The 18,151-nt window shown below is 44.3% G+C and overlaps 3 protein-coding genes across 3 annotated transcripts; all 3 read left to right on the top strand.

The window, feature by feature from the left end:
* Window positions 1-2,438: 2,438 nt before the first annotated feature.
* LOC143831439 (olfactory receptor-like protein DTMT) lies at window positions 2,439-3,377 on the top strand. The gene has a single exon (XM_077324430.1). It carries the CDS (start codon window positions 2,442-2,444, stop codon window positions 3,375-3,377), a length of 936 nt encoding a protein of 311 aa, XP_077180545.1. The 5' UTR covers window positions 2,439-2,441.
* Window positions 3,378-8,038: 4,661 nt separating this feature from the next.
* LOC143831438 (olfactory receptor 1L1-like) lies at window positions 8,039-8,977 on the top strand. The gene has a single exon (XM_077324429.1). The coding sequence runs from the start codon at window positions 8,042-8,044 to the stop codon at window positions 8,975-8,977; it is 936 nt and encodes a 311-aa protein (XP_077180544.1). The 5' UTR covers window positions 8,039-8,041.
* Window positions 8,978-15,511: 6,534 nt separating this feature from the next.
* On the top strand, window positions 15,512-16,450 carry LOC143831243 (olfactory receptor 1L1-like). Its single transcript, XM_077324304.1, has one exon. It carries the CDS (start codon window positions 15,515-15,517, stop codon window positions 16,448-16,450), a length of 936 nt encoding a protein of 311 aa, XP_077180419.1. The 5' UTR covers window positions 15,512-15,514.
* Window positions 16,451-18,151: the final 1,701 nt, after the last annotated feature.

Genomic DNA, 18,151 nt, shown 5'->3' with positions numbered 1-18,151 from the left:
TCTGGGGATTTGGGCCTTCAGACCTGCTCAGTAAATGAGAGGGCCATTGTGCCTGCAGTGGCCAAGGAACCTCAAAAACTTCCAGCGTAACTGCAGCACAACCAGTTGACCTTATGCAGATCCTATCTATCTGACTGAATTTACTTGATGGTTGTCCCCTTGCCAGGTCATTGGCCAACATGACTTGGGTGGTGATTCTTCTCATGATGAATGGCTGTGGTCTTTTGGTAGGGAAGCAAAGGGAGGAGGCACATCTGCAACGCTCTGACGTCCTCTCTCTGCGTGAGGCAAGTCCCTTGTGGGTCCTTTAATGCTGCTCCACAGACAACGTTCTCAGGAGGGCTTGTTGTAAACAGGAGGCTAATTGGTGAAGCCCTTGAGTTGGTGTCTTCAAGCTAGTCCCAAGAGAATCTCTCAAGAGGGAACCCAGTCGCACCATCCCTGCGTTGTGGGTACCATCGCTCCCCAGAGTCCAAAGACATTAAGAAAAGCTGGCGGCACCATTGCATCACCTTATACTGCAACAAACAATGGGCCGGCTCTACTCCCCAACAAAAGATCCCTGCATCCTTCAGACTGGCAACATCAACTAAATGCAGGCAATTCTATCTCTTGCTTCGGCAAACCAAAAGTGTATTTGGGGCTTTATTAATCAGCTGGGTAAGTCAGAAAACTTTGTGCACGGAAAGGTTTCTACCGTCAACAAACCTACCATGGTGTTTCTTCTCTGAGTGCCACCTAATGTTGCCGCTACAAAGAACAGCCTCTCGGAATGTTCTGATGACAGGAGAAATTTGCAACGTTCTTGGCAAAATCCTGTTGGTGACTGAATGTTTTGTAATGATTAAGGAGAAAGGAGAGAGTTAAGGCAAAGGAGGTCTTTAGGTCTAGGCTACGGGTGATATTCAGAAAGACTATACTGCCTGTCATACTGGATGTGGTCCAGGAGCTTCCCTCCCAGTTCCTCACAGGCTCTGTAGTCTTAGACCATAGAATCATAGAGGTGGAAGGGGCCAGACAGGCCATCTAGTCCAACCCCCTGCTCAATGCAGGATCAGCCTCAAGCATCCAGGATAAGTCTTTGTCCAGCTGCTGCTTAGAATAATAGAATCCTAGAGTTGAAAGGGGCCAGACAGGCCATCTAGTCCGACCCCCCGCTCAATGCCAGATAAGCCTAAAGCATCCAGGATCCTGTCCAACTGCTGCTTTAAGACTGTAAGTGAGGGGGAGCTCACCACCTCCTTAGGCAATGTACCTTCCCAGTTATTTCATCCTCCCGACCCTTTCTGGCACTTCCCAGCTGCCAGTATCTCTACTGGACTCAAAATTTGCTCTGCTACTTCAGACCAGCATGGCTAACCACCTGAATCGATGTCACATCTGAGTTCATTAAGGACTGTCATATATATGTCATCAGGACCTGGAAGACTATTGGTTTTTAATTTCCCCAGTATGTCTAGGTCTTCATCTCTGGTCATCTCATTTTTTTCTCAGTTCTTCACACTCCCTTCTTGAAAACATGGACAATGGCATGGGCACTTGCCCCACACTTTCCACAGTGAATAAAGAAGCAAAAAAGGCCATTGAGCTTCTCTACTATCTCCCTATCTTCCTTTAGCAACCCCTTGATTCCTTGGTTATCCAAAGGCCCCACTGTTTCTGTGGCTAGTTTCTTGCTTTTTTTGCTTGCCTAATTATTGACTTAATTTGTTTCTGCCAGAGCCTCAAGTCTCTCCTGTTCAATTTATTGGGACAGACCTGCCACTTCTTGGAATGAAGGAAGGAAGGAAGGAAGGAAGGAAGGAAGGAAGGAAGGAAGGAAGGAAGGAAGGAAGGAGGGAGATTGGAAGTGGAGTGAGGAAGGAAGAATGCCTAGGGTGCTTAAAATACGTTAAAAAATTAACAAATTATTTCTTTAATAATACAGTATACTTTAAAAGGACACTGTACTTTTGAAATGGGCCTTTAGGCCACAGAGATCAGACACTGGGCAGTACACATTACGTATAATGCAATAAACTCTCAGTAGTACACTTTGTAGTACACGTAACCCACAACCCAGTATACACTTATCAGCACATTGAAACCAACAAACCAATGATATCAGACCAGCCTACAAAATGTGCTATTAATAGTTCAGGCGGGCAGTGTTAGGAGTAGTCAAATATGAATTTGGAATACTGGGTCAGGGTATGGGGGAGCAAAAAGTGGGAGTAGCAGGGAAGTGATTACCCCCCTGTGATAACTCATTGACTCTTTACTCAGAACTGCACCCTTTCAAATGGGATGTGTTTGTTTGGCAGCTCAGTTTCTCCTATGCAGATTGGTACCTAGATGATTGGCGGGGGGAGGGGGAGGGGAGGGGAAATCTGCCAGCCAACTTTGGCTGTAGGCCTATCTACTTCTCTTCTTATTCCCACCCTTACAGCAGCATCGGACTAATGAATCACAAGAACACGACTCCGGTCTCCGAATTCTTCCTCCGTGGATTCTCCTCCCAGCCAGAGGTTGAAAAACTCCTCTTCCCCCTTTTCTTCTTCATGTATTTGCTCACCCTCCTGGGGAACGCAACCATCATCTTGTTGATACGCTGCGATCGGCACCTTCTCCAAACCCCCATGTACTTCTTCCTCAGTCACCTTGCAGTAGCTGATTTGGGTTTCGCCAGTACCATTGTCCCCAAGACGCTACAGAACTTGTTATCTGAGAGAAAGACCATCTCCTATCATGGCTGCCTGGCCCAGATGTTTTTCTATATCCATATTGGCAATGCAGATAGCTACCTTCTGGCCTCCATGGCCTATGACCGCTACGTAGCGATCTGCAGCCCGCTGAACTATTCCACTGTGATGAGTCCCAAACGTTGCCTCCAACTGGCAGCTACGTCCTGGACTCTCACCATGTTCCACTCCTTGGTATATACGTTTTTGATGTCCCGTGTTGAGTTCTGTGATCCTGGGGTAATCCCTCATTTTTTTTGCGACCTTTACCCTGTCCTAGATGTCTCTTGCTCGGACTCCTACCTAATAGAGCTAGTACTGAGGACGGAGGGAATAGTGGAGATCCTGGGGCCATTTGTGCTCATCATCATTTCCTACTTGCTCATCTTCTATTCCATCATGAAGATCCCGTCGGCCACTGGGAAGCGCAAAGCCTTCTCCACATGCGTGTCACACGTTTGCGTGGTGGTCATGTACTTTGGGGGGATCAGCTTTGTTTATTTCAAGCCCAATTCGAATTTGGCGGAGCGCCATGATACCTGGGCTGCTATGATGTATACCATGGTCAACCCCATGGTGAATCCCTTCATCTACAGCCTCAGGAACACTGAGATGAAGGCAGCCCTGAAGAGAGTCATTAGGAAGTATTTTCATTGATTTTGAAATAGTGTTTTCTGGGAGATTTGAGATCCCCCAAAGTAAAGATTTATTCTTTGTTATTATTTATTTATTGTACGGCATGTGTGTTATGCTGCCAGGAGTTCCTAAGATTGTCTGGCAGCCAGGCTGCTTTGCCATTTCCTGCATCTTCTTCATGACCTTGGTATTCTTTGGAAGTCGCCCTTTCAAGTGCTAGCCAGAGATGACCCTGTTCAGCTTCTGAGTTCTGATGAGATAGGGCTAGCCTGTGCTATCCAAGCCAGGTCTTGAAGTACAGAAGTTTTCCCATATACATGAGGAGTTTCCCTCTCCATTTAACTGAATTTTATTTTTTTTAATTTATTATTGTATTTATTAACCACATGCTCTTAGCCTACTGACTTGCAGAGGAGTACAACAATATAATAATAATAAAATTGTATAAAAACAATACAACAAATTCTCCCTAGCCCCAACACCCTTAAAAACCCAGTAGTTCCCATAAACCCAATGTCTTGGGGGGGGAAGCCCAAAGTTCTTCCTTGACCTGGCTACAAGCAAATGCTGGTGGAAGAGCTCCATCTTGCAGGCCCTGCGGAACTGAGAATTACCTTTCTGCTTGCGCCATACTCCACATGTGGCCATCTTTGGTCCTTTGTCCTCGCTTGCTCACATCGAGCCCCTGGCGATTCTCCTATCTTATACAGGTATGTACTTAATCCTGGGCCCATAACCCTTTGTTGGCAGAGTAAATAAGTCATTGAAGTTGCACACACTGTATTATGAACAGGAAAAAGGATTTATTAAAGAATTACCATACTTGATAGTGCAGAGGAGAGACAGAGACAGAGCCTGACTACATGCCTAGCTGAGAGAGAGAGACTTGAAGATGCGGTATCTGAGAAGAAGGAGGAAATTGCCCCTAAGAGTAGCTATCTGGAGACAGACAAAGAGTGACACTTAACAGGAAAGAAGGTCCTGGCCTCACTATCCTATGTAGCACTCTTCTTGCTGCCCCCTGCAGGATCTTCCTCTCATCTTTGTACACCAGACATTGTCTATTCCAACATTGCTTAACCCATATCATCAGTAAAGATGACCTATTTTTTCACTGGAAAGAGAATGCATTCAAAATGCAATGTGATTTATATTTAATTTGTCCCCGTCTGTTGCTTTTTAACATGGAAAAAATGAAGCAAGTTATTTTTTTTAATCATATAAACTATATTTTGTAGGAAAACACGCAGGTTGTAGGAAAACATGCAGGCTCAGGTTTGCGTACATCAGTAATAACCATTTCTTTTAGGACTTAAATTTTACCCACAAAATGGGTAACATGGGAATGACATTTCCCACACAAAGAACCCAAATGATGGTACTTAACCTATCTTATTGGAATAATGCTTCCTTTAAAAGGAATTAAAAAAAAATATGTTGGAGGAAAATGCAACCTGGGCAATTATAAGCTCATTTTTCATTTAATGCTAGCTGTACTGAGTATGTGTGACAATTCCCAGAATGAACTTGACAAGTTCTATTCTTTTCCCCTTTTGAACCTGTCCATAGAGTATTTTAGAGATCAAATTGCCAACATGCGCTGGATCATGGAGAAAGCTAGGGAGTTCCAGAAGAACATCTGCTTCATTGACTATGCTAAAGCCTTTGATTGTGTGGATCACAACACATTGTGGCAAGTTCTTAAAGAGATGGGAATACCAGAGCATCTTATCTGTCTCTTGAGAAACCTATATGCAGGTCAAGAAGCAACAGTGAGAACTGAAGATGGAATCACTGATTGGTTCAAAACTGAGAAAGGAGTTCGGCAAGGCTGTATACTGTCGCCTTGCCTATTTAACTTGTATGCGGAGCACATCATGAGAAAGGCGGGGTTAAATGAGTCACAAATTGGGATCAAGATTGCAGGGAGAAATATCAACAACCTCAGATATGCAGATGATACCACTCTAATGGCAGAAAGCGAAGAGGAACTAAAGAGCCTTTTGATGCGGGTGAAGGAGGAGAGTGCAAAAGTTGGCTTGAAACTCAACATCAAAAAAGATCATGACATCCGGCCCTCTCAATTCCTGGCAAATAGATGGGGAAGAAATGGAAGTAGTGACAGATTTTATTTTCCTGGGCTCCAAGATCACTGCAGATGGGGACTGCAGCAAAGAAATTAAAAGACGCTTGCTCCTGGGGAGGAAAGCTATGGCAAATCTAGTCAGCATCCTAAAAAGCAGAGACATCACCCTGTCAACAAAAGTGCATTTAGTCAAGGCTATGGTATTCACCGCATATTGCCCATAATATTAAAGGAAGGATGTTTATGGGGGTGTACTGCCCCTGAGTGAGAAGATGGGGTTCCTGCTAACAAATGGAAAAACGAGATCTCTCTGAACAATGTCCAGATTATAGTGATGAGTATCTCCTGGAGATAATGGTTGCATTGGGAGGAGAACGCTATCACAGTATGCCCTGCTGAGATCGTTTTGTCTTAGGCATGGATAAAAAGGTAAAGGTATCCCCTGTGCAAGCACCGAGTCATGTCTGACCCTTGGGGTGACGCCCTCCAGCGTTTTCATGGCAGACTCAATACGGGGTGGTTTGCCAGTGCCTTCCCCAGTCATGACCGTTTACCCCCCAGCAAGCTGGGTACTCATTTTACCGACCTCGGAAGGATGGAAGGCTGAGTCGACCTCGAGCCGGCTGCTGGGATCGAACTCCCAGCCTCATGGGCAAAGCTTTCAGACAGCTGCCTTACCACTCTCTGCCACAAGAGGCTCTTAGGCATGGATATGTCAACACTAAACTTGATCTCAGTGAAATGGATCTGTCATTTTTGAAAAATTAAGTTTAACAGTAGTTCTTCTGTCTCTGGTTGAGGTAGATTCCATGTGGATCCTGTGCTGCAATTCCACGGACATCTATTTCTTAAGGAGGGCATGCTGCAAACAGAGGCTCACTGTTAAACCCTTGAGGACGTGACTCAGAATTGGCATCTAGAGAATCTCCAGAGAGGGAGCCCAGCTGAGCTATCCTCCCACCTGGATATCAAAACTCCAAGGGCTTGAAGGCACGAACAAAAGCTGGTGCTGCCATGACCGTTTATGCACTGGAGGTTTCATGCTGAGCTGCAGGCTGGAGTTTTAGTCCTGGCAGGTTGCGCCACCTCTTCCTGCACCCACATGGGGGAGCATTTGACCTGGTGCACCTCATCCACCCCTGATTTGTGCTCCTGCACAGGAACTGGGGCAGTGAAGTTCCTAGTGCATAAATGGTCCATCAGAGGTGCTTTCTCTGGCAAAGCAAAGTACGCCTCAGATCTGCAGGAGGGAGAGTGTGTTTCCTAGGAGGAAGATGAAGCTTGCCTTTCCTGCCTTCTGATGTCTCTGTACCTCGTATCCTTCAAACTGGCATGAGCATAAATTCTGCTACCGCTGCAAATGGAAGCTTTTTTTCTTTTTCTTTTTCTTTTTTGCTGTGTTTATTAATCAGGCAAGTAAGTGTTGGGGTGAGGGACTCAGCATGCTTTGTTATTGGGGGGGGCCTACATTGCTCTAAGTTTGTACACGTGTTATGTCCTTGAATGGGATGCCTCTTTTAGCCTTACCCTGGGAGCTGCCCTTTGACACTTCCTCTCCTTTCTTTCTTTCTTTCTTTCTTTCTTTCTTTCTTTCTTTCTTTCTTTCTTTCTTTCTTTCTTTCTTTCTTTCTTTCTTTCTTTCTTCCTTCCTTCCTTCCTTCCTTCCTTCCTTCCTTCCTTCCTTCCTTCCTTCCTTCCTTCCTTCCTTCCTTCCTTCCTTCCTTCCTTCGCACTATATTTCTTCATTCGTTCCATTAAAACATCTGTATATTGGGAGTCTACTAACGTGAGAGAAAACCTGCAACCACAGCTGGGGCGTGGCTTTGGGACTGAAGAAAAACATGAGCAGGAGAGGAAGCGTTCTATTCCCTGTGCAGGTCAACTGACCTGCTAGTCAAAAATACATGATTTCAAATGAATGTGCTTCCTGAGCAGAAAGGGGTCTTAGTCTATGATCCCTTTCTAATTCCAGAAAACTAGGATGTCTAGTAAATTTCTGTGTTTGTTCTCCCTCTCTCCCAGACACACACACACATACAAATAAGAATTCAAACATGTATCTTAGTATTAAAACAGACAATTGTCTGTGCTTTTTAATTCACCAAGGCACCAGTTCAAGAAACACTATATTTTGCAGGTCAGAAGTACACATTCAAATCCATATATCTCACAGTATTAAAGCAGATTAATGCCGGTGTTTTTAAATTCACTTTCCCTCTTCCTCCAAAAGTACTAGAGCACAGGGACATCCAATGTACTTTATGGGCCACAGTAGATAGATTCAGGATGGATGAAAGGAAATACTTTTTTACTCACTACCAGTGAACGTACTGATGGCCCCAAGCATAGATAGCTTTAAGTGTGATTTAGATAGAAACATGGATAATCAGTCACTTAGTAGATTCTAGAGCTTCCATATATTAGGGCAGAAGACCTCTGAATGACCAAGCTAGGAGGCAATCTAATTGAAGGCCCTCAAGGTCAACCGGTTGGACATTGTGAGAAACAAGATGCTGTACTGGATGGACCTCTGGTCTGGCCTGGCAGGGCTCTTCTCAGGCTCTTCTGTTCTTCTGTTCCCTACAGTAACATCACTCTAATGGCTCAAAAGAATACAACGCAGATCTCTGAATTTTTGCTTCATGGCTTCTCATCCCAACCAGAAGTTCAGCGGGTTCTCTTCTTGCTCTTCCTCTCCATTTATTTACTCAGTCTCTTTGGGAACATGACCATCATCCTGTTGATCCGCTGTGACATGCAGCTCCGGCAAACACCCATGTACTTCTTCCTGAGCTGTCTTGCAGTAGCTGATATGGGTTTTGCCACCACCATCATCCCCAAAACTCTGAGAAACGTATTGTCTCACAAAAAGACCATCACGTACAGCGGTTGCCTGACACAAATATTTTTCTATATCTATTTTGGAAATGTGGAAAGCTACATGCTGTCCTCCATGGCTTTTGATCGCTATGTGGCCATCTGTCATCCAATGTATTATTCTAGCTTGATGAGCCACAAACGCTGCCTCCATATGGCCACGATGTCCTGGACCATCCCTACGATCCATTCTTTGCTTTACACCATTTTAATGGCCCGACTTGAGTTCTGCAACCCTGGGGAGATCCACCATTTTATCTGTGACATTAACCCTGTTCTGGAGGTGACTTGCTCTGACACCCGAGTCATAAACTTAATCGTGATGACTGAGGGGCTAGTGGACATCCTGGGGCCATTTGTTCTCATTATCATCTCTTATGCCTTCATCTTCTACTCCATCATGAAGATTCCCTCTGCCATCGGGAAGCGCAAAGCCTTCTCCACCTGCGGGTCCCACATTTCTGTGGTGGTCTTGTTCTATGGGGGTATAAGCTGGGTCTACTTCAAGCCACATGCCAAGAACCCAGGCCTTCAGGACACGGTGGCGACTGTGATGTATACCATGGTGATCCCCATGCTGAACCCCTTCATCTACACCCTCAGGAACAGCGAGATGAAGGCAGCCCTGAGGAGAGTCATGAGGCAGCATTTCCATTGAATTCCCGGTTTTGTTATTATTTATTGCATGGTGTGTGTTCTGTAGCGGATTGTCCACGGTTTCCCTGGAAGCCATGCAAGGGACATTCAGAGGTGGTTTGCTATTGCCTGCCTCTGTGTTGTGACCTCCCCTGTGTTCATTGGAGGAACTGCATCCAAATATTAACCTGGGTTGGCCCTGATTAGCTTCCGAGATCTGACAGGATCGGGGTGCCTGGCCTATCCAGGTCAGGGCAAAGTCATAGGTCCACATGGTACTCACACGGGCAATATCCCATTTTGCTCTCATTGACCCATTATGCACGGGGGAAATAACGCACATTCGGGGTGGAATGGCGGCGACTAAAATCACCGATAACGCACGGAGCCGACTGCAACCGGCCGCAGCTTCGGTGCATGCCGCCGAAAAAGCCGCGTCAGTGAAACGCGGAAGAAAGCGCAGCTTCCGGGTGACCGGGGCGCAACCAGAAGCGGCGCCCGGATCGCCGCGTGCATAATCGGTTACTCTGGGTTTTGCCGCCGCCGCGCCCCGCCCCGTGCGTAACCGGTGTGCGTTGCGTCTTCCCCCTCCGCGTTTTCCATGTGACCCGAAATCGCCGTTTCGGCGGCTGTGCATAATGGGCCATTGTGGCAGTGACTGTAGAATGTATTCCCAGTATCTTCACCCAATGTAGTTTGGAAGGTATACAAATTCTTTCGGTCCACAAAGTTCAAAGCTACTATGAGTATGATTGTCCCAAAAAATCCATTTTGAAGCAGGCTTGGAAAAGACTTTGATACTTTTTGGGGGGTGGCGGGGGCGGGAGGGAACTGGAATGTAGACAGCTACACTATGATATTGTGCAGAAGTTTGTAGGGGAGGAAAATCTCCATATAGATATCCCAATATTTTCCTTAAGAGTAAAAAGTAATTTGGTTCCCTGTGTTTTTTGCCCAGTTAAAGAAGTGTTTTTTACCCAGTTGAAGAAATTCTTGGAAAAGGTTCTTTGCCTGTGAAACCTCCTTTCTTTAGGGCAGGATAAAATATATATTCTCATTTAATTATCTGTGACGAACGGATGGAGTTATCACATTCTTTTAAATGGGGGCAAGATTCTCTACCAATATTTTTCCTTAGAGAGATCCAAAAGTAATATCTGTCCAAGTATGAAGAATGGAATCATAAACTGGCTGAGTATACTGCAATGATGACATTAACATCATATTTGAAAAACAGAGTTTGAGAAACTGAAAGTTTATTATGAAAGCAGGAGATAAAGTTCGAATGAGAAACAATTTAAATATTATGTAGTTATATTGTAAATGTAGCATTTGGTTAAAGCAAAATGTTAATAAAATTTGACCATAAATGTATAAAGCAGTGGTCCCTAACCCCCGGTCCGGGGACCGGTCCCGGTCTGTGGCTCAGTCGGTACCGGGCCACGGTTCCTCCTCCTCCTCCCTGGCTACTGCTTCGGGGGCTGCCTTGCCACTCTGCCGCCGGCTCACCTTTGGTGCTCCCCTGTGGCCGCCATGGCTGGGGCTCTCTCTCGGCATGGCACTGCGCAGCTGTTGCTGGCAGCGCCCCCCCAGTGGGCGGCAGGAAGTCAGGGGCACTGGCGGGAAAGCAAGTGGCGCAGGGGCTCAGATGGCAGTAGCAACGTCCCTTGGCAAAAGAGTACCCCCCCTGGCCTCAGTAAAATTGTCATGCGTTGACTGGTCCCTGGTGAAAAAAAGGTCGGGGACCACTGGTATAAAGGACTGAAATTTGATGAATCATTGATTTTTAATGCACGTTTTAAACATGAGATATCTAATGGATTTTCATATTGTAATGACTTTTGACATATTACCAATCATAGATAATATTATGAGTTGTGTAACGTGTGTATATATCTCTATCTCTATCTCTATCTCTATCTCTATCTCTATCTCTCTATCTCTCTATCTCTCTATCTCTCTATCTCTCTATCTCTCTATCTATCTATATCTATATCTATATCTATATCTATATCTATATCTATATCTATATCTATATCTATATCTATATCTATATCTATATCTATATCTATATCTATATCTATATCTATATCGATCGATATAGATATAGATATAGATATAGATATAGATATAGATATAGATATAGATATAGATATACAATGAATATATATATATATATATATATCCAATGAACCTCACTTTAATAACTTATCTATTTTACAATTATACTTTGCCACTATATTGTAATTTTCATCATATATATATATATATATATATATGATGAAAATTACAATATAGTGGCAAAGTATAATTGTAAAATAGATGTTATTAAAATGAGGTTCATTGTATAATGATGACGAGGAGGAGGGGAAAAACTTTATTTATCTAAAAAATTGTTTATGAATTGTTATGTATAGCCAACTTTCCTTTCTATCCCTATGCATTTCTATTATATGCTTATTTCTCTTTTCAAAATTAAAACATTTAATTTCAAAAGAAGAAAAGATCCTCAACGGCAAAGAAGTGTTGCTGGAAGCCAAGAATTCAGACGGTGGTATTGCCCATTGCTATGTATGGATGTGAATTTGTATGTTTTATGGATACCCTGAAATGCCAAAAGGGCAAATAACGTGGACTCCAGATCAAGCCAAGCCTGAAGCGTCCCAAGAAGCTAAAGGTCAAAACTGAAGGTCAAATTCAAAATACCTTTAATGGCATCATCAAAACAAATTAAAGGAAGTAATTCCGAACAGGGCGATTTTGATTAATCCGTATTATGAGAGTAAAAAGCTTTACATATAAAATAAGCTACAGCTGCTGAACTTAATGAATCTACCATCCAGCAGATAGCGAGTCAGTGTCACACCAGAGTGCCAAGATTTATTTCATTTTTATTTATAATTTAATTTCTATGCCACCACTCCTGTTGACCAGTTCATGGTGGCTAACAAGTTACTAAACAAAACCCCACCTACCATAAACCCCATATAACCATAAAACCCCATATAGTCATAAAACCCATCTAAAACATAAAACAATCCAAGTTGTCGTCAGCTCATGCCCAGCTCCTACAGAAGAATAACAGCCTTATAAAAGGTAAAGGTAAAGGTATCCCCTGTGCAAGCACCGAGTCATGTCTGACCCTTGGGGTGACGCCCTCTAGCGTTTTCATGGCAGACTCAATACGGGGTGGTTTGCCAGTGCCTTCCCCAGTCATTACCGTTCACCCTCCAGCAGCAAGCTGGGTACTCATTTTACCGACCTCAGAAGGATGGAAGGCTGAGTCAACCTTGAGCCGGCTGCTGGGATTGAACTCCCAGCCTCATGGGCAAAGCTTTCAGACGGCTGCCTTACCACTCTGCGCCACAAGAGGCTTTTCAACAGCCTCATAGGGGGCTTATAAGGGAGCTGTGCTGAACTTATTCATTCAAAGGTGGAGCCCAGATCTTAACAACCCTGGCCTTACCAAAGACCTGGTGGAATATCTCCATCATGCAAGCCCTGGAGAACCTTGAGAGCTTCATCACAGCCAACAGTTCTCCTGGGAGTTCATTGCACCAGATGGGGCCAGGACTGAAAAAGCCCTGGCCTGGGTCAAGGCCAGGTGAACCTCCTCAGGCCAGGGGCCTCCAGTAAACTGGCTCAACATGGAAGGTCATGTTGAGAGAGGGAGAAGACAAATTGGCTTCTGCAGAGTACAGTGCCCTGATTGCAGATGGCCTTTTTGTCTTCAGTAGCGGGGTAAGATATATCTCATGAGCAATTCAGCATTTTGAACTCTATAGGAGGACATGAGTTGTCAACTCAACTGAATTAGCTTAACAAGAGCAGACTCACTCATTACAAGGAGTATGACTATATCAACCTCTTGATCAGGCTGCTGGTAATAAATTTTTATCCAGGCCAACATAAAGCATTGATTCAAAATTAGGTCTGCGATTTTATAGATATTCTAGCAGAAAAGCCCATTGTACTTTAAAAATACGACGGGTACTAGCCTCCCCCCCCCCCCGGGCAGGGCCACCAAGGCCTTTTCCAGCTGGGGGTGAGCACTGGTGGGGACTCCCCTCCTCTCTCCCCAATCCCAAAGAGGTCCAACATGGACTCTCCAGGCCTTAGTGGGCTTTCACGGGGCAGGGGGGTAGATTCCAGGTTGTGGTAGATTCCATGTGGATCCTGTGCTGCAATTCCATGGACAACATCTATTTTCTAAGGAGGGCTTGCTGTAAACAGAGGCTCATGGTTAAACCCTTGCGGATGTGTCTCACAATTGGTATCTAGAGAATCTCCAGAGAGGGAGCCCAGCTGAGCTATCCTCCCACCTGGATCTCAAAGCTCCAAGGGCTTGAAGGCACAAACAAAAGCTGGTGCTGCCATCAATGGTGCTTTCTCCGGTAAAGTACGCCCCAGATCTTCAGGAGGAAGAGTGTGTTTTCCAGAAGGAACATGAAAATCACCTTTCCTGCCTTCTGATCTCTCTGTACCCCTTCAGACTGTATTCTTCAGACTGGCAACATCAGCGGCAGGTACGTATATTTTGCTCCTGCTGCAAACAGAATCTTTTTTTTATTTTTGCTGTGCTCATTAATCAGGCAAGTAAGTGTTGGGGTGAGTGACTCAGTATGCCTTGCTATTGGGGGAGGGGGGTATTACTTTGCTCTAAGTTTGTATAGGAGTTATGTCCTTGAGGTATTCTGCATGGAGCCAAATAAAGCAGTTTAAAAAACAACCAGTTTAGACCACTTTATTATATTACAGTTGTTGTTCTGCATTGAATATAGTCTGTTGAAAATCTACATTGCAATGCTCTCTGCATGAAATAATTCATAGCCCTGCCTCCTGTAGTTTTGCCAACTCCACTTTCTTCTCTAATGCAGTCACTAATCTGCATAACTAAAGAACTTCTCTGCAGGCAGGAGAGAAATGAATCAGTGAAAAGCCTCTTTCAGAAACAACGCTTAAAGGACGCTTAAAGCACCGAAGAGGCAGTTCACCATGCAGAGCAAAATCAATTTTGCGGAGTAAATTAACTCTTCTGTGCAGAGATCCCCAACCTTTTTATCTCTGGGGACCGGTCAACGCTTGACAATTTTACAGAGGCCCGGGGGAGGGGGTACTCTTTTGCTGAGGGACGTCGGCGCCTGAGCCCCTGCTCTACTTGCTTTCCCGCTGGCGCCCCTGACTTCCCACCACCCACTGGGGGACGCTGCCAGTAGCAGCTGCACAGTGCCAGGCTGAGGGGGACCCCCAGCCATGGTGGCTGCTGGAGAGCACCAAAGGTGAGCCGGTGGCAGAGTGGCAGGACAGCCCTCGAGGCAGCCGCTGGGGAGAAGGACGAGGAGGAGCCACAGCCCGGTACCGACTGATCCATGGACCAGTACCGGTCCCCGGACCGGGGGTTGGGGACCACTGCACTAGAGCACAGAGACACCCAATGTACTTTATAGGCCAGAGTAGATAGATTCAGGATGGACAAAAGGAAATACAATTTGTCCATCACTTTTTCTTACTTGAAATATAACTAAGGAAGCCTTTCTTGATATGTTTAGCACTTCTTGCTAGCCTAAGCTCATATTGAGCTTTAGCTTTTCTAACACTCTCCCTACAATCATTGGTTATTTGTTTATACTCATCCTTGGTAATAAGGCCTTCAGTAGTTCACTTTTAAGAAACTCCCAGCCCACTTGGACTAAGTCTTTCTGACCACAGAACTCTACCCAACATACCTTTAAGTCTGTTAAAATCTGCTTTCCTGAAGTCCAGCCTATACATCCGACTACATAAAGGTTTACTCTTTCCCACAATAGGAAATTCCAAAATCACATGGTCGCTACTACTAAGTGTGCCCGCTTCTTCGACCTCATCTACCAGATCTTCCCTATTGATGAGAATCCATCCTTTGTGTGCCCCATGGTTATGGTTTTTGAACTTCCTTGTAAGTTAGTAGTTCTCTCCTAATGTGCCATTCCCTGTAGATTTGCAATCTTCTCATCCTCAGTTGTTGCTATCACACTAGGTTCTGAATCCACGTCTCACTCCCTCTTTGGATTTTGTTTGAAGCCCTTTTTACCAGGTGTGCAAGGATTCTCCCTAAATACCAGTTCAAGAAATACTATATTTTGCAGGTCGGAAGTACACATTCAAACCCATATATCTCAGAGTATTAAAGCAGACAAATGCCTGTGCTTTTAAATTCACTTTTCCTCTTCCTCTAAAAATATTAGAGCACAGGGACACCTAATGTACTTTATGGGCTGCAGTAGATAGATTCAGGATGGACAAAAGGAAATGCTTCTTTATTCGATTAGGAATTAACCTGTTGAATTCACTACCAGTTAAAGTAGTGATGGCCACAAGCACAGGTAATCCTAGAGCTTCCATATATTAGGGCAGAAGAACTCTGAATCACCGTGCTAGGAGGCAATACATTTAATGGCCCTCTAGGTCAACCAGTTGGCCATTGTGAGAAACAAGATGCAGGACTGGATGGACCACTGGTCTGATCCGGCTCTTCTCAGGCTCTTCTTTTTCTTCTGTTCCCTACAGTAACATCACTCTAATGACTCAAAAGAATACAACACAGATCTCTGAATTCTTGCTTCATGGCTTCTCATCCCAACCAGAAGTTCAACGGGTTCTCTTCTTGCTCTTCTTCTTCATGTATTTACTCAGCCTCCTTGGGAATATAACCATAATCCTGTTAATCCGCTGTGACATGCAGCTCCGGCAAACACCCATGTACTTCTTCCTGAGCTATCTTGCAGTAGCTGATATGGGTTTTGCCACCACCATCATCCCCAAAACTCTGAGAAACTTACTGTCTCGCAAAAAGACCATCACGTACAGCGGTTGCCTGACACAAGTATTTTTCTATATCTATTTTGGCAATGTGGACAGCTACTTGCTGGCCTCCATGGCCATTGATCGCTATGCGGCCATCTGTCGTCCAATGTACTATTCTAGCTTCATGAGCCACAAACGCTGCCTCCAACTGGCCATGGTGTTTTGGACCATCCCCATGATGCATTCTTTGCTTTACACCATTTTAATGGCTGGCCTTGAGTTCTGCAACCCTGGGGAGATCCACCATTTTATCTGTGACATTAACCCTGTTCTGGATGTCTCTTGTTCTGACAGCCGAGTCATCAATTTAGTCTTGATGACTGAGGGGGTAGTGGAGATCCTGGGGCCATTTGCACTCATTATCATCTCTTATGCCTTCATCTTCTACTCCATCATGAAGATTCCCTCTGCCATCGGGAAGCGCAAAGCCTTCTCCACCTGCGGGTCCCACATTTCTGTGGTGGTCTTATTCTATGGGGGTGTGAGCTGGGTGTACTTCAAGCCACATGCCAAGAACCCAGGCCTTCAGGACATGGTGGCAACAGTGATGTATACCATGGTGATCCCCATGCTGAACCCGTTCATCTACACCCTCAGGAACAGCGAGATGAAGGCAGCCCTGAGTAGATTCATGAGGCGGCATTTCTGTTAAACTCACAGGTTTTGTAATTTATTTTTCTTATATGGTGTTCTTAGTGTAGCCATGAGATACAAGGATTTCTTGGCAACCAGGCAAGAAATGTTAAGAGTTTGCCGTTGCCCGCCTCTGTATCATGAACCCCCAGTGTTCTTTGGAGGAACATCCAAATACTAGCCTGAGGTGGCCCTGATTAGCTTCTGAGGTGTTACAGGATCAGCCTTGCCTGGGCTATCCAGGTCAGGGCAAAGTCATAGATTCTCATAGTACTCAAACGAACCATATCCCATTTTGCTCTCATTGACCGTTTATGCACTGGGAACTTCACTGCCCCAGCTCTCATGCAGGAGTACAAATCTGCGGCAGATGAGGTGCACCGGGCCAAATGCTCCCTCATGTGGGTGCAGGAAGCGGTGGGGCAACCTGCTATGACTAAAACTCCAGCCTGCAGCACAGCATGAAACCTCCAGTGCATAAACGGTCATTGTGGCAGCAACAGTCGAAATATTCCCAGTAGCAGTGGAGCTTCCAAAGAAGGCATTTCCCATGTTTCATGTTTGTGTCTGCTGTTCTTCCTGTTGCCATAGGGATGGCTTAAGAAAAATTAGTAGGTATATCACTGTAGTGGAATGACATTAATGATATACTCACTCTGTGCATGACTGTGTGTGTAGCAGAAGATCTCCTGGAATTACACCTGGGCTGAATCTGCAGGGAGATTCCAATCCCAGGTCGATTCAATCCCTGCCATCTCCACTGAAGTCGATTTCCATTTTGATTTTGTCCAATTTAAATTTTCCCTCTGCAACAAACATTATCTGGAGTGACCCTGGAGTGACTCTACCTTTCCCCTGCAATATCCTGTAGTGGTGTTAACCCTCAATATTTGAAGAATCAGAATGAAAAAACATGAGAAAACATGCGGAGCTCTGCCTGTTCTGAATTTGCTGCTGAGGTCCGTGGCAGAGAAGCAGAAGGTAGACAACTACACTATGATATTGTCCAGAGGTTTGTATGGGATTAAAATCTCCATATAGGTATCTCAATGTTTTCCTTAAGACTAAAAAGTATTTTGGGTCCTTGTGTTTTTTACCCAGTTGAAGAAGTTCTTAGAAAAGACTCCTTGCCTGTGAGAACTCCTATTATTGAGGCAGGATAAAATATTCATTCTCATTTAATTATCTGTAAAGAGCCAGTGGGGTTATAAAATTCTTTTAAATGGGGGCAAAATTCTCTACTAATGTTTTTCCTTAGAAAAGATGCAAACGTAACATCTGTCCAAGTTTAGAAGAATGGAATAATAAACTGGTGGAGTATGCTGCAATGATCGCATTAACATCATATTTGAAAAAAAACCCTCAACGTTTGAGAAACTGAAAGCAGGAGAACGAGAAAGATTTTAAATATTATGTAATTATCTTGTAAACATAGCAATTGGTTAAAGCAAAATGTGAATAAAATTTGAACATAAATGTATAAAGAACTGAAATTTGATGAATCTTTGATTTTTAACTCCCTTTTTAAACATGAACTAATGGATTTTCTTATTATAATGGATTTTGACATATTACTAGTCATAGTTCATATTACGAGTTGTGCAACATGGGATATATAGTTATGATGAAAATTATGATTTAGTGGCAAAATATAATTGTAAAACAGAGCAGTTATGCTAATGATGATACGAGGAGGGGAGAAACTTTCATATATATCTAT

This window comes from Paroedura picta, chromosome 3, assembly GCF_049243985.1.
Source record: "Paroedura picta isolate Pp20150507F chromosome 3, Ppicta_v3.0, whole genome shotgun sequence".
In the NCBI taxonomy this organism is placed as follows: Eukaryota; Metazoa; Chordata; class Lepidosauria; order Squamata; family Gekkonidae; genus Paroedura; species Paroedura picta.
This window is presented reverse-complemented; position numbering and strand designations above follow the sequence as displayed.

Excerpts from the sequence above, each read along its gene's own strand:
- LOC143831439 (XM_077324430.1), top strand. The coding sequence starts at position 2,442 with ATGAATCACAAGAACACGACTCCGGTCTCCGAATTCTTCCTCCGTGGA.
- LOC143831438 (XM_077324429.1), top strand. The coding sequence starts at position 8,042 with ATGGCTCAAAAGAATACAACGCAGATCTCTGAATTTTTGCTTCATGGC.
- LOC143831243 (XM_077324304.1), top strand. The coding sequence starts at position 15,515 with ATGACTCAAAAGAATACAACACAGATCTCTGAATTCTTGCTTCATGGC.